Raw genomic sequence first — 14062 nt, 5'->3', positions numbered from 1 at the left:
AATAACTTATACTAAACAATCTTGTATATTCAACATGGACTCTTACAGGTTGTCTAAACCTCTGCATATTTAAAGACAAAGACCCTAACCAGGTTAAAGAACTTCAACCTTTTATTCTTATTTTATTCTTTATTACCACTGCACTGTCTTCAAGTTGTTGAGCCCCATCCTTAGGACAGCTTGTCTTTCTTCATTTCTTTCAGAATGTCTACTGACTTGTCTGGTTTCATGACTCACTGAAGATGTTGGATCATGTTTTCCACAAAAACATGTATAGCATTTTTTTTCTTTTAATCTTATACAAATTATTGTGCACATGAAATATTTGAGTCATGATTTTATTTTTATCCTTTAACATATTAAGAAGTATAAAATAGTAAAGGATTTCTTTGTTTAAGGTGGCTGTCTGTGGAACTGTTTTTGCTAGAATGGCACCAGAACAGAAACAACAGTTAGTGGAACTACTACAGGAGCTGGGGTGAGTTCACAGTGTCTCATGTGGCATACCTAACTAAACAGGAAGTTACCACTAGTTTATATAGAAAAGTAAAAGCAGTTGTTGTTGTGGTAGTGAAAAACAAAACTTAGTTGGCAAAATTTTAAGACATTGGTTTTCAGTTAGGTTTCTGCATTGTAGTGTTTTGTTTTTTCCTCTACTTTTTAATACTTACACAGAACTATATTGTTTCACATTCTTCCACTTGTCTATAATGCATTTTCTTGAATATAATAAGCAAAAATATGTTTTTTATGACTAGTATTAAATGCCAAGGTATTACTGTATCTCATATTTATCTTGAATTTCCATATAAATTAATATGAACTTAAGTGTCAGATTTAATGTCTTTGTCTTGGCAAGTTTCTCCATTTATGGTCAAATTGTGCATGTAAGGACTTTTTTTTTTGGACAGAATTATATTCAAAATGTAATTAAACAACATCCCTGTGTCACATGATACCTCTTTCTACCTATTAGATTTGTTTCTTCCTTTATATTGGTTTCAGAATGTCCACCAGTTATATACACCAACTTTAGATATTGATAAACCAGAATTTAAAACCTTCTGTCTTCTCTATTTTCTGAGTAAATCTGTTACACCTACCACAGAAACTCCTTCCCACACATCATACTTTTGGAATCACTTATTTAGTTACACCTACTTGTTAATGGTAGATGTTTATAACCAATAAAGAGGCCATTTTGTGAAGTGTGTGATTATGATGATTAAATGTTGATTTAGCTTAGTTTAAACAGAAGTTTGTGCTCTGGTAAGTAATAACTAAGTAACTAACTAACATGACAGTAATTTAGGTTTTAAATCTCGCAAGCCCCAAAGGAACTGTTGTTTGTCTTCAGCCCCTACCCGTGGATTAAAGATTGGACTCAAATGATTTGATTTATATCCTTGAGATGAACTGTCACACATTTAAGGTTAAAAGGTGGGTAAAAAACTATCTAGCTAATTGGCATCAGAGCAACAGAAGAAACTGGGACAAAAATGAAAGTGAGGAGGAATTGAACTTGACTTGATAGCGGCTTTGAGTAATGGAGTGCAACAAAGCTGGTGCACATGGAACACACATGTTTGTTTACACATGTGGTGTTGATGTCGTGATGGTAAAGTTGTCAGCAGTGGCGAAACAAGCAGAGAGATCCAGTATACAGTACACCCTGTTGGTTTAAATTGGTTAATACATCATAACAGATATTTGAAAGAATGAATTTTCATAATATTAGGATAATGAAGGTTATAATTATAATGAAGGTTAACATTAAAGGTTATAATTTCAATAGATTACAGATTTTACTGACTATATTGATTTAAAATTTCCCTTAAAATTTGGCATTTATTGGATTTAAATTTAAGCATACCGGACGCGGTCCTTTTCAGGGTTTGGGATCCAATGATGCAATTAGCCAACAAATTTGGATGTAGGGGAAACTGGAGTACCCTGAGAAAACCACTTTCACTAGACAGGCAACGAATAATTCTACCTGTCCAGCGCCCAAAGTTGAAAGTGAAATAATCGGTTAGTAGTCACATGACCTTTGTGTGTTATTCTTCTTAATACAGTTGAGAGGGGGATGTGTATCTGTTCCACATGGAAGAGATTAATGCTATTTGGGCAAATTCATGGGTTCAAGTATTTCTAGCTGAGGTGCGTTTGTAAAAAGGGTAGCTAGTTTCATGAAGCGTTGTTTTAAAACGGGGAGTTTTGTTAATGAATGAAGGTATTAAGGTAGTGTGTAATTTGGGATTCTGTGTGCTTTCTTAATTGTTGTATTCTGTAACCCTTATATTTTTTTACATTGGTTTTCTGACACATTACAGCATTACCATATTCTATTTTCGGTCTAATGTAAGTTTTATAAATGGAAATAATAGTTTTGTTAGAGCATCCTTTGTTGATGCCCCAGTGCACCTAAGGCAGTTGATTCTGGCACCCGCTTTGCTAATGGTGTCATTTAAGTGTTTCTGCCATGATAAATTATATGTGAATGTTAAACCTAAAAATCTGATTTTATTAGAAAACTTACTAATGTATTATTTAATCTTAGCTTTAGGTTTCTGAATTTTCTTCTGAGATTTGTTCATTTTCTTGCAGAATGCAATTGCTTGCGTTTTGGTGGGATTGAGGGCTACTCACCATTTACTACACCACATAGATACCGTGTTAAGGGAAGCTTGAACTTTGGAGATTGCTGTGTGCATGTTACTTGATGTACTCCATATGGCTATGTCATCTACATATTGTGAATTTAGTGTGCAAGTTACTTATGTAAAGGGGAGTGATACTGCATCGTTAATTTTTACCTTTACACTACAGTTATTAAGAAAACTTGATATCCAGCATATCATAGGGACAGGAATATTGATTGTGTGCAGCTTGTATCTTATCCCATTATGTCAAACAGAGTCGAAGGCTTTTGCACATCTAGGAAAGTGGCTATGGTAGTTTTTTCTATTTCAATTGTAGGCTGATTCAGTCAGTCTAACCAGGTGATCTGTTGTTTGTCTGCTCTTACAGCCTGCATTTGGGTTATTGTTTAAGATTTAATGGTTTTGAGATAGCAATTGAGTCTATTGGTAATAAGTTTTCCATTAATTTTCCTAAGGTGTTTAGTAAACTAATAGGTCTATAATTGCCAGGGTTGGTCCAATCGTTGTCTTTTTTAGGTAATACTTTAATGGTGGCTGATTTCCATATACTTGGGTAATATCCTGATAATAATGAGAGGTTGAATATCGTGATTAATTGTCTGAGGACAGATTCTGAGAAATTTTTAGAATTATGTTATTTATGCCATCTTCGGCTGGTGCTTTACATTTATAGGTTGGTTAGAAAGCCAGCTAAGTCATAGTAGCTTTGTGGCATTCTATTTTACAGTTTGAATTATTGTTTATGTTTTAAATAATTAAGTTTGACAACTATAAAAATATTTTGGACAATCAGCATAGTTAGAAAAAAAAAAGACTTAGGAAAGCAAGCACTCAAATACAAACAGGCTAGAGTTATGGTAAGCTCTAAATTTCTGTTATTCTATGTATATTTTTTTATTTATTGATATTTAACAAAAGTAGCTGAAATGTAGGATTAGAAACTTAATAGATTGATAAGAAAAGTTAAATGAAAAACAAATTAAGTAGAAATTCTTCTGATCTCTCTCTTGGAGGAACACTGGTGTGATGTAACTTGATAGTATAAATAATGGTTGGAGATGGCTTGAATGGGTAATGAAGAAAAACTGTAATATAAGTTTCACATAACAGCAAATGTACAATGTTTCGACAAGGTTTTGATAGTATGTTTACCCTAAGCTCTCATCAAGTGATTTATTGCTTTGTCACACTTAGACATGGTTTAAAGAAAGATAAAATGATAAAAGTAAATAAAGCAGTTGAGAAAAGGTTAAGAGATCTAAAATTGTTAGTATAAATAATTAATTATTTGTTACAATCTGCAGTCATTCTAAAAGAAAATGGTATTTTTCAACTTTTTCTGTAGTTAGTGTTAGAGTAGAGGAAATAAGAGATAAAGTATGAAACTTTACTGGAAAAAAATTTATATTAATTTAGGGTGTTTAAAGATAGAAGTTATGCAGATAAAGTATGAAATCTTAGATAATAAAAAGAAATATTTTTATTGTTATCATGAAAATCACTTTCCTCTCAAACTAGTCAGACTGACCCCCATAAATTCAAAGACAAATTTTTAGTAAAAACACTTTATTGAAAATTCAGATTTTTTTGTATATAACATATTTGTAATGTTTACTAAAAATTTATCAAACTTAATGAAAATACACTCAGTAAATTCAGAATTACACTAATCGTTGTTTCACAGAAACTTGCGCATAGGGTTAAAAGCTCTTTATATGTTCAGCAAATATTCAGGTATGCATTACAGCTGGAATGTTAAATATGAATGTATAGAAACTAAAGACTGTCTTAGATAAGAACATCTGAATGTTAATGAAAACCAACATTTGATAATTTATGTATTATTATAAAAATAATGAATGATCCATTGTAGATGAATGAAGTCAGGAATTCATAAATGTATGTAATTGTTTCTTAGATTATATTAGTAACTTGTATCTTTATAGAGTCAATCAACATCAGATATTTGGTTTATAATCCATTTTCATCTAAACAACACAGGTTGTGATGCAATGGTCTGTAACAAATAAGTATGCCCTAAATATTGAACCTGTATTTCCTCAAATCATTTAGCAATATTAAAACAAAATGATTTTATGTTGTAAGCATATTGATTATTTACTGTATAACTGATAAGTTTTTTTTTCTTTTCTGTGTTCAGCCTTATATTAACATTATCATGAATTGCGAGCATCATTCAGGGTTTGATTGCACATCTACACATCAAATTGTAAAATCTAAGTAATAGTAATAATAGTCCTAACTCTATTTCACCAATTTTTAACTCAAAAAATATTTTAGAAGTGATATTTTATCATTTTACAAGGTTTATTTAGTGTAATTTACTAACAAAAATTAAAAAAACCCAACTTTCAGTACTGTGCAGATCAGAAGAATCTTGTCTGTAAACAACACATTAATTTTTTTATAATTTTTCTAACCATCCCAAAGTATATATTTATGTTCACTAAGAATCTGTCATCCTTTCAGAATATGCTTATCCATGTCAGGTTCCTCGTTTGCTTTCTTTCTTTGTTAGTGGTATTATTACTACAAGACCCATTACTATTTTACAATATCACAGCATTTGGTCTGAGCAATTACCAATGAAGCACAGCTTTGAAGTAGCTATAAGCAACATTTAAGTATAACTAGACAGAAACAGATTATAATTTGTTTACTTCAATGCAGAGTAAATAACGTGGTTTGAGCAGCAAGTTATGGCTTTGTAGAAAAGTGACTAGACAGATCTTGTGTAGAGATAAACAAAGTAAACTAATGGGAAGTTTAAAAGACTTTGAAACAAACACAGATCTGGGAATTTTTTTACAGTTTCTTTAGACATTATTTTCGTTCCCAAAAATCATTCCTCGATTCCCAGGAGATTTCCAGGTGATGGTCCATTGAGGAGGCTATTTTCCCATTTTCAACATCCTGGAACTTTTAGCAGTTCGTCGGGCTCTGTATCATTTTCTTAGGGGGTGGGTGGTTATGGCTCATTTTGACTATTCCACTGTCATAGGCTATATCACCAAGCTAGGGGAACTAAATCTAGATCTCTGTTTTCAGAATATGAATCTTCTTTACTGGGCCCATGACCACTACACGGCAATCTTAACACATCACATTTCCAGCATTATGAATCTGGAGGTCGATCACTTACCTTGACCCAACCAGGTTCTTCCCAATGAGTGGTCTCTTCTTCCATGGGTATTTCAGTGAGTGTTTGCCACTCACTGGAACACCAAAATTCCTTCCTTTCAGTTTCCACACTTTTCAGCTCTGGAAATAGATGCGTTCAGTCAGGATTGGAGAAGTCTTCGCCCATATATGTATGCTCATGCCCCAATCAGACTCTTCTCCAGAGTCTTTATCCCTTATCCAGACCACTCCTTGTCATGTCCTGCTTGTTGTTCCATATTGGCCTACTCAGATGTGGTTTTCTCTGCTCTGACCATTATTTGAGTGACATCTCCTGCCCTTACCCCTATCTCCAACAACTGTGCTCAGACATAGTTAATCTAGACGTCGCCACATTCCATCTTTACACTCGGTTTTTGTTTGATCTCTTGCCTCAACCCAGGTTCTTGCCCTTCGTGTTGTGTATTTCTTTTCCCATTCCATTCGACCTTCCTCGTTGTTTGTGTACCAGAGGCAGTAGTCTACCTTCAGATCCTCATCTGTTCACCATGGCTTCCACCCCTCCTGTCCTTTGGTATCTCATCTTTCCCAGTTCTTTGCCTAGTTGTTTGATCAGGTTTTGTCCATGTCAACTGTTTCTAGTTATAAGGTGCCCTGTCAAAACGTTCCATTTCTCCTCCCTCGTTATTTCTCTCCTTTTCTGTTACTTTCATCTTGTCTGTCCTCCACATCCCTTTGTTTTGCCATATTGGATATCAGTTTTGTCCTTCGTGCCCTGTCCAGTTCTCCATTTGAACCCATTGCTATGTGTTCCTTCTTTCCCTTAAGTTCTTTTTCCTCTTCCTGCTTGCTTGCAATCGTCTTTGTTCTGATATTTATGCCGTGGATGTTTCCCGCATCCTATCTCATTACTCTTATGTTATCCTTTATCCTGATTGGGCCTTCCTTATCTTGACATCTACTGCCCTGAGATGTTATGTGGCTTGTACTGCCCTCTTTCTTGTTATTCCCATTTATTTGTTCCAAAGATTCCCTCTGTGTCCCATGATCTGTCCCCTCTTGCATTCGTTGGTTGGGTTTGTCAACTCATATGATTGGCGTGTTCTGACTTATCCATGGAAGGTCGCCAGCTGCACAGTGTTACTACTCACTGAGTTTGTTATCTAACTATGTTTTTAGCTGCTCACTTTCACTGGCCTTTGAACAAGATTGTTCACGCTGGAAAGTGGACAACTCCCAATACAGTTGTCACACATTATCTGCATGACCTAGCTGGTAGCGGGTGTTGCTTGGTCAGGTATGCTTCATATTATATTTGCACAAGATATGAATAATTCTGAAATGCCCACTGTTGAGATGGGGTGTTTTTGTAAGACCACCGGCATCTGTTCCGGTGGTATGTATAACTATCTTTTCTTTTTTTTTACTAAAAGTTACTAGTTTCATCTATAAAGGACCATCACTCATGGACCTAATGGTTAAATCAGATGGGAATTTATGACCATTCCTACTGACCCATGAATAATACAATATGGGTCTATCTGCTTTTTAAAATAGGGAATCGCAGACACTCATTGAATCATTCATCCAGACTCCCCAAAGTGTATTCCACCCCTTTTGGTTCCTAAATGCTGGACCTAGTTGCTTTCTAGCCCATGTGTACCCACTCGGTAAGAGAAGGGCTATAGCTGTTATAATCATTATAGTACCAAACAATGAATTATACAATAATATTCAGTATCCAAGGCGCTTCCCTTGGATGTTTTTGCTAGGGCAGACTGCACTTGTTGATCATATATTTCTTATGCAAGGTCCTTCCACTGGATGTTTTTTGCCTGGATTGACTGAACTTGGCATAATCCAACATAAGGTGTTTCTCCTGGATGTTTTTTGCCCAGGCGGACCACACTTGGCTTATTCAAATACATTTCATGGCCCTTAAGCCCCAGCCCCATATTGTTATTTTAATTTTTCTCTCTAGCTCATTTACTGGCACCATACTATGACTCATTACGATGTTTCTTCAATGTGTCAATTAACTTTGTTGTATAACCATTGTTGACAGCAATTGTTTTATTGTTTTTAATTTGGTTTCACAATCTTCAGATGTAAAGGGTACAGTGATAAGCCTGTGTAACAAACTATGGAACACGGCAAGTTTTTGAGATATTGGATGTCTTGAAGAAGCATGTATGATGATGTCACTATAAGTTGGTTTTCTGAAAATTTTGAAGGAATGTATACCATTATTTATGTCAATATTTAAGACCAAAAAATTGATGTTTCCATTTTTACCAAATTTCATAGTAAATTTAATAAATTTGTTTTGTGAATTTAGAAAAATTACAAAATTATCCAGTTGAAATTTGGAGCCTGTCGAGAGACAAATCACATCATCAACATATCTGTACCTATATTTAACATGTTTTGTATTACTTTCATCACTAAACAATTTCTTCTCTAAATTATCCATGAAAACTTTTGCAAGCAAAGGAGAGAGGGGGAACTCATCGGTAACCAGTTGTTCTGTTAAATATTTGGTCATTAAATTTGAAGTATTTCTGATCTAGGCAAGTGGTTATTATTGTTTTTAAATCCTTGGCTTGAAAGTATCAATTATATTTTCATTTTAAAAAACATGCAAAAAAGGTACTTTGTCATTTTCCAGTGTAAAAAAAATTCTCATAGCTTTTCATTGACCATAGTTACACACATGTACTGAACAAAATAAGACAAATAGTTCATACATCTACAAAGGGTTTCAACTCTTATTCAAGACTTCTACTGGACATGACATCATAAATGACTTTAATTGATCAGTTTTATAGAAGCATTATTTGAAAATACTGTGACCATGGAGTAGATTACAGCGTGTGAACAACACTTTTTCAACCTGTTTGGCAATACGAGTGGATCAGAAAAGACACCAAATGTTATGAGTTTATTTTATTGATTTGATATACACAATCGTACATATTTGGGTAGAACAATCAATTAGTTTCATGATATTTTTTTTTTGTAGATATTATGTCGGAATGTGTGGAGACGGAGCCAACGATTGTGGGGTATGTTTTCTTTTTTGTTACTATTTAGTCTATAGTTATAACACACTATTTCAGTTACACTTCCATGTTTTGTTTTTTTCTAATGTTAATTGAATGTGTTTGTTTACTACAGTAATATCTTGACAGGTAATTTAATTTGCCTTTAAATAATCAAGCACTATATCCAAAAGAAAGGCCCGGCATGGCCAGGCGGTTAGGGCGCTCGACTCGTAATCTGAAGGTCGCGGGTTCGAATCCCCATCACACCAAACATGCCAACCTCCGCTTTTGCCTGGTCCCAAGTCCAGGATGAGAAAGGAGGAGGGTTGGGCGTGGGGCTAGCAACTGCACCTCATAAAAACCAACTTGCTACAAGTAACTGCAACAACAACTTCCTTTGGCGAGTTGTTGTAGCGGTCCTATGCTCCACTGGGAGTTTACAGGAATAAATAAAATAAAAAAAATATATATCCAAAAGAAACAATTTTGCCTAGTATTCTTTTTCACAATTTATTAACGAAAAACTTCATGTAGTGTCAAAAAACTTCTAAAGAAATTTGAAAAAGGAAGCATCAAATAAACTTTTTTCTATAGTAATGGTATTTTAAGTAAAGTATGGTCAAAATACTCCATTATGCTTTGAAATAAAGTATGTAATGTTTCTGTTCTTCAATGAATTGTTAAAAAACATCTGTCTCTATTATACATTCTGTAATTATCACATCCTATTACATTATGTAATGTACATCAACAAATTGTATATTTTTTGGCAATTTATGTCATGAATATAGGGGTAAAAATGTAAGTTATTACATTTTTTTATTATGTTCAAGATTATTCTGGATAAGTTTTGGTCAGTGTGTGTGTGATCCTAATTTGTTGTAAACATTAATATTATAAAATATTAGTTTTGTGATAATCTCTTTGGTAAATGTTTAATTTAACAGGCATTAAAGGCAGCTCATGCTGGTATTTCATTGTCTGAGACAGAAGCTTCAGTAGCTTCACCATTTACCTCCAAAACCCCAGACATTTCTTGTGTACCAATATTGATTCGGTAAGCTTTCTTTTTTGGTTATAATGTCTTGTATTTCTATGTTGTATTTTCTAGAAACACTTTTCTGTAAGGTAACACTTTGTTCTCTACTGAATAAGAATTTTGAAGTCAGTTCTGATGAAAGGCCAACCAGTATTGAGTAATAACAAACAAATCATAGTTGAATTAATGTTACTTCATTCTGTAACAAAAATGGGGAAGTAACAAATAAATTTATAAAATCTACTGTTAAGTTCATCTGAATGTTACAGACACTGATATTTTCATAAATGCATCTTTCTTTTTTAAATTTGTTTAACCTTTTCATGCCTTGAGAGCAAAATTCCACTAATGAACTAAACAATTTATAAAATACTTGTAGTCATTTTTTTTTATCCACAAATAAAAAGAACTTCAGAGTTGAAATTTATTTAATAAAAAAGTTTATTTAATTTTATATATACCAATTTGAAAAATAATCACAACACAGTTTTTTACTTTGGATGTGTTCAGCATATTCCAAACTAAATCATTCGTGTTTGTGAATTTTCTGAATTTTTTTTAAGCAATTTATGGCACCTGTAGTCCCTAGGAAGAAATTTATATTAGTTTTGAACAAAATAGCACTAAATTGTCTTTATAACTTGTAAACAAATATAGTTTTATCAATTTTTGACCAATCGCTGGTTCTTGCCCTCAGTTGTCATGAAATTGCCTCTATCTCAGCTTTGTGTTTTCTGTTTTTCTCAACTGTAAAAGCCAATAAGTCTTCCAGTTCAGCAAAGATTTATGCATATATAGAGAGAGATTGGAACAAAGTGATAAAATCTTAGCTTGGTAATATGTTGCTAGAAAAAAGGATGTTTGTAAACAACTACAATTACAGTCTTAATTTTTGTTTAAAGCTTGCATTATTATTGGATACTGTAACTTGAATTATGATGTTGAGGTATGATAGGAAAAGCTGGGAATTCATCCAAATATTAAATAGGAAATAAGATATTTTGTGAAGCTACATAACATATAGAAAGTAGTTTTAAAGCCATTTGTATAAAAGAAGTTATTTCTACATTTTTTGAGAGCATTTTAACCCTTTCCATGCAGAGCTCCTTTTCTGTGCATGTCACAAAGTTTTACTGAGTTATATTCAAAATTTAATTAAACTACTTTATTATCATGGTATATTAATAAACTTCACATCAAAATAAAGCTAATACTCCAAATGTTGATATTCTATAAGTTTTAAGTTCTTAATTTCATAAGATAATATTTACAAAAATCCTCAATTTTTCCTAGTTTGAGAATATATGACATTTGCTCTCTAAGTCTCCCTTCTTCTCTCCAAGAAGTATGGAATTTAATGTAAATTACTCATTATAATATTATTATTACTCAGGCAAAGCATATTTTTCATAACCTTCAATCTGATTTGGTTACAAAGCCAAAAATAGAAAATCAGACCCCTCTTACCACACCCATTTGTCACATCCCATCTTTCAAAAACTGCCAATAGTTTTCTCTGACAGATAATACTATATTATTTATAATCAATATAAATCCAAGGTTTTAATCTATCAAATGACGTATTATGTTTGTTGTACAGAGAATTGTCTGTTTTGCTTCCAGTTCAATCTTTATTCCCATGGGAAACACATTGAGGAACTTAGCTGAATTTTTAACGACTTTATTGCATAGTAAGAAAGCCATAAAAATTATGGTAGTGTAGGACATTGTCTGCTTTTTACATGTTATTATTCTGTCTTCTTAGATGCATTATATGATTAATTAACAAATTATTTAGTGCAGTAGTACCATTAGTAAGAAAAAGTTGGGTCAAGTTTCATTGACAGTCAACAGGAAAAAAATACCCACTTAAATAATATATATCTTGTTTTTCATGTGTATTCTAACTAATATGTAAAAACTAAAACCTTTTAAGGTAGTTAAGGCTAGATTAGGTACAATAAAGAAAAAATAAATAAATAAAAATGTTTCATGAGGTATGCTCCTAAGTAGCCTGTGCATTACATAATTCTATAGAGTAACATGAGCTACGTGTTTGTCAAGTGATTTACAATTATTAGTAAGACATAGTTCAAAGGATAATAAAACAATAAAATTTAAGTAGAAACAGGTCTATACTGTTACGAGTTTAAGCTATTTAGGATCAATAGTAGTTTCATGCTACATTTTGAAGTCATTCTAGAAAGAAAAAAAAGGGGGCAATTTATATATATTTCAAATTTTTTTATGGTGATTACGAAGTTGGTCAAATTGGCCAACCTCATATAGAGTAAATAATAGATAAGATTTGAAGTTTCTCTAAAAAAAGTTTGAAATTGATTTAGAAGGTTATAGTGAGTATACAAATGAAATCACTTTGCACTCAGAACAGTCAACACTTTGACTCCATACATTCACAGAGAAATTTTTGATGAAATTACTTCATTAAAAGTTGTCTTTTTGTCTACAAAAGACTTAATGCTTACTTGAAGCTTGCAAAATCCCATGAAGACACAACACATTAGAAATTATATGTAGTATGGAAACTACAAAAGTTAATTTGGCATCTTGAACTTAGTCGAATCTGCCAAAACTGTGGCAATAGTGTTCATATAAAAACAATATTTTTTGTAGATATTTATCTGTGTTAAATAGTTGCAAATCTTGTTCTAAGTAAGACTCAAAATAGTCAGATTTAGTATGAAATAGAAGGGGGAGTCCAACTAGACCTCTACTAGTAGTATTGGTAGATTTATATAACCTTCATTGTTTGCTTTACTTAAAACTATATACTACTAGTAATTTTAGTAATAAAGTTAATTAGTAAGCTTGTAAAAGTTATTATGAATAGCTCAGTCCAACAATGTCAATTTCTAGTAATGTGATTAATATGAAAATAAGAACTGTTAAAGACAAACATTTAAAATTTTGTAATTAAAATGTAATTCTATTTCAAAAAATTATGAAGTCTATACTTAAATTCGTATTTAAGTATTTGTAAACAGGATGCCTATTTTAATTTTTTTTTAATCATCACTTGCATTTTTTGCTTATTTTGGATATATCAATATGAAAAATATTTTTCTCACAAGGAGTCTAATTTCCAAACAATGAAAAATGGATTGTGTAACAAGTCTTATGTCATAAGAGGTAAAGGTGTTCTAACAATACTATTTTTGATAAAAACAAGTCTTATTATGTCTAGACACACTGTTAGAATGTCTGGAAAAAGTAAAGGTGCAAAAACTTACCATGTCAGAGTTTAATTGACATTCATTTTGTTGTACTAGCTTAAAAATAATCAGTTAACTGAATTGCTGTAGACTCCAGCTGTGTTAATTTCAGAAAACCTCTAATATTTGTTTTTGATACTATATAATAGGTAAGGACCTGTTTTTTAATGAATTTCTGAAAAATGGATGGTAATTCAGACATGCTAAGGTCTGTACCCACATATACAATATAAAATAATACAGTAATTAACTTCTAAAAAAAATAAGAGTAGGATGGGGTTTAGTCCCCTAGACCCACTCCTCTAGGTTGATACCTGCTTATACAACATTAAATATAGTTATTAATTCCTGAGAAAAATGAAGGTGAGGTTTGAAACACCTAAGTTTCCCCAGATCCATGCTTGCTTATACAGTATTAAATACTATAGCTATTAATTTTAGAAAAACAAATATGTGAAGTTGGAAAAATTGGGTCCATCCTCTAGACCTAGGTCTCCTTATATAACATTAAAGAATATAATTATTAATACATGTAAAACAACCTCCTCAACTAGATTTGTATGTGTCTGCTTATACAACATTAATACTGCAATGTGAAAAAAAAAAGTAAAAGTAAAAAACGAGTTGGCAGTGGGTTTTTCTAACCAGTTGCCTTTCCTCTAGTTAGAAGCTCATATAGTGAGAGTGGCAGATAGCCTTAGTAGCTTTGCAATAATAAAAACAAGATGGTGAAAATGGGGATCAAACTCAAGACTCAAATCACAAGCCCCCCTCCCAACCATTATGTAACAACTTTGTGTTTAGCAACAAAAAACATATTGGAAATATTTCGATTATTGGTGTTATGTATTGAGAATTTGAAATAATCCGCAGCAGAGTTAAATAATTTAAATTTTAATTGATGAATTGTACTCTGGATTTAGTGTTTAGAAATATACCAAT

The 14062-nt window shown here is 32.4% G+C and overlaps 1 protein-coding gene across 1 annotated transcript in view; it reads left to right on the top strand.

The window, feature by feature from the left end:
- The window catches only part of LOC106469103 (probable cation-transporting ATPase 13A3), a 114797-nt gene that overhangs the window by 58975 nt on the left and 41760 nt on the right, over positions 1-14062 (top strand). The window contains 4 exon segments of the mRNA XM_022397526.1: positions 378-390; positions 392-478; positions 8827-8869; positions 9796-9905. Of these exon segments, the coding sequence (XP_022253234.1) occupies positions 378-390; positions 392-478; positions 8827-8869; positions 9796-9905 (253 nt within the window).

This window comes from Limulus polyphemus, unplaced genomic scaffold (genome assembly GCF_000517525.1).
Source record: "Limulus polyphemus unplaced genomic scaffold, Limulus_polyphemus-2.1.2 Scaffold3305, whole genome shotgun sequence".
In the NCBI taxonomy this organism is placed as follows: Eukaryota; Metazoa; Arthropoda; class Merostomata; order Xiphosura; family Limulidae; genus Limulus; species Limulus polyphemus.
The sequence above is the reverse complement of the archived record's forward strand: the minus strand, read 5'-3'. Positions and strand labels throughout refer to the sequence as shown.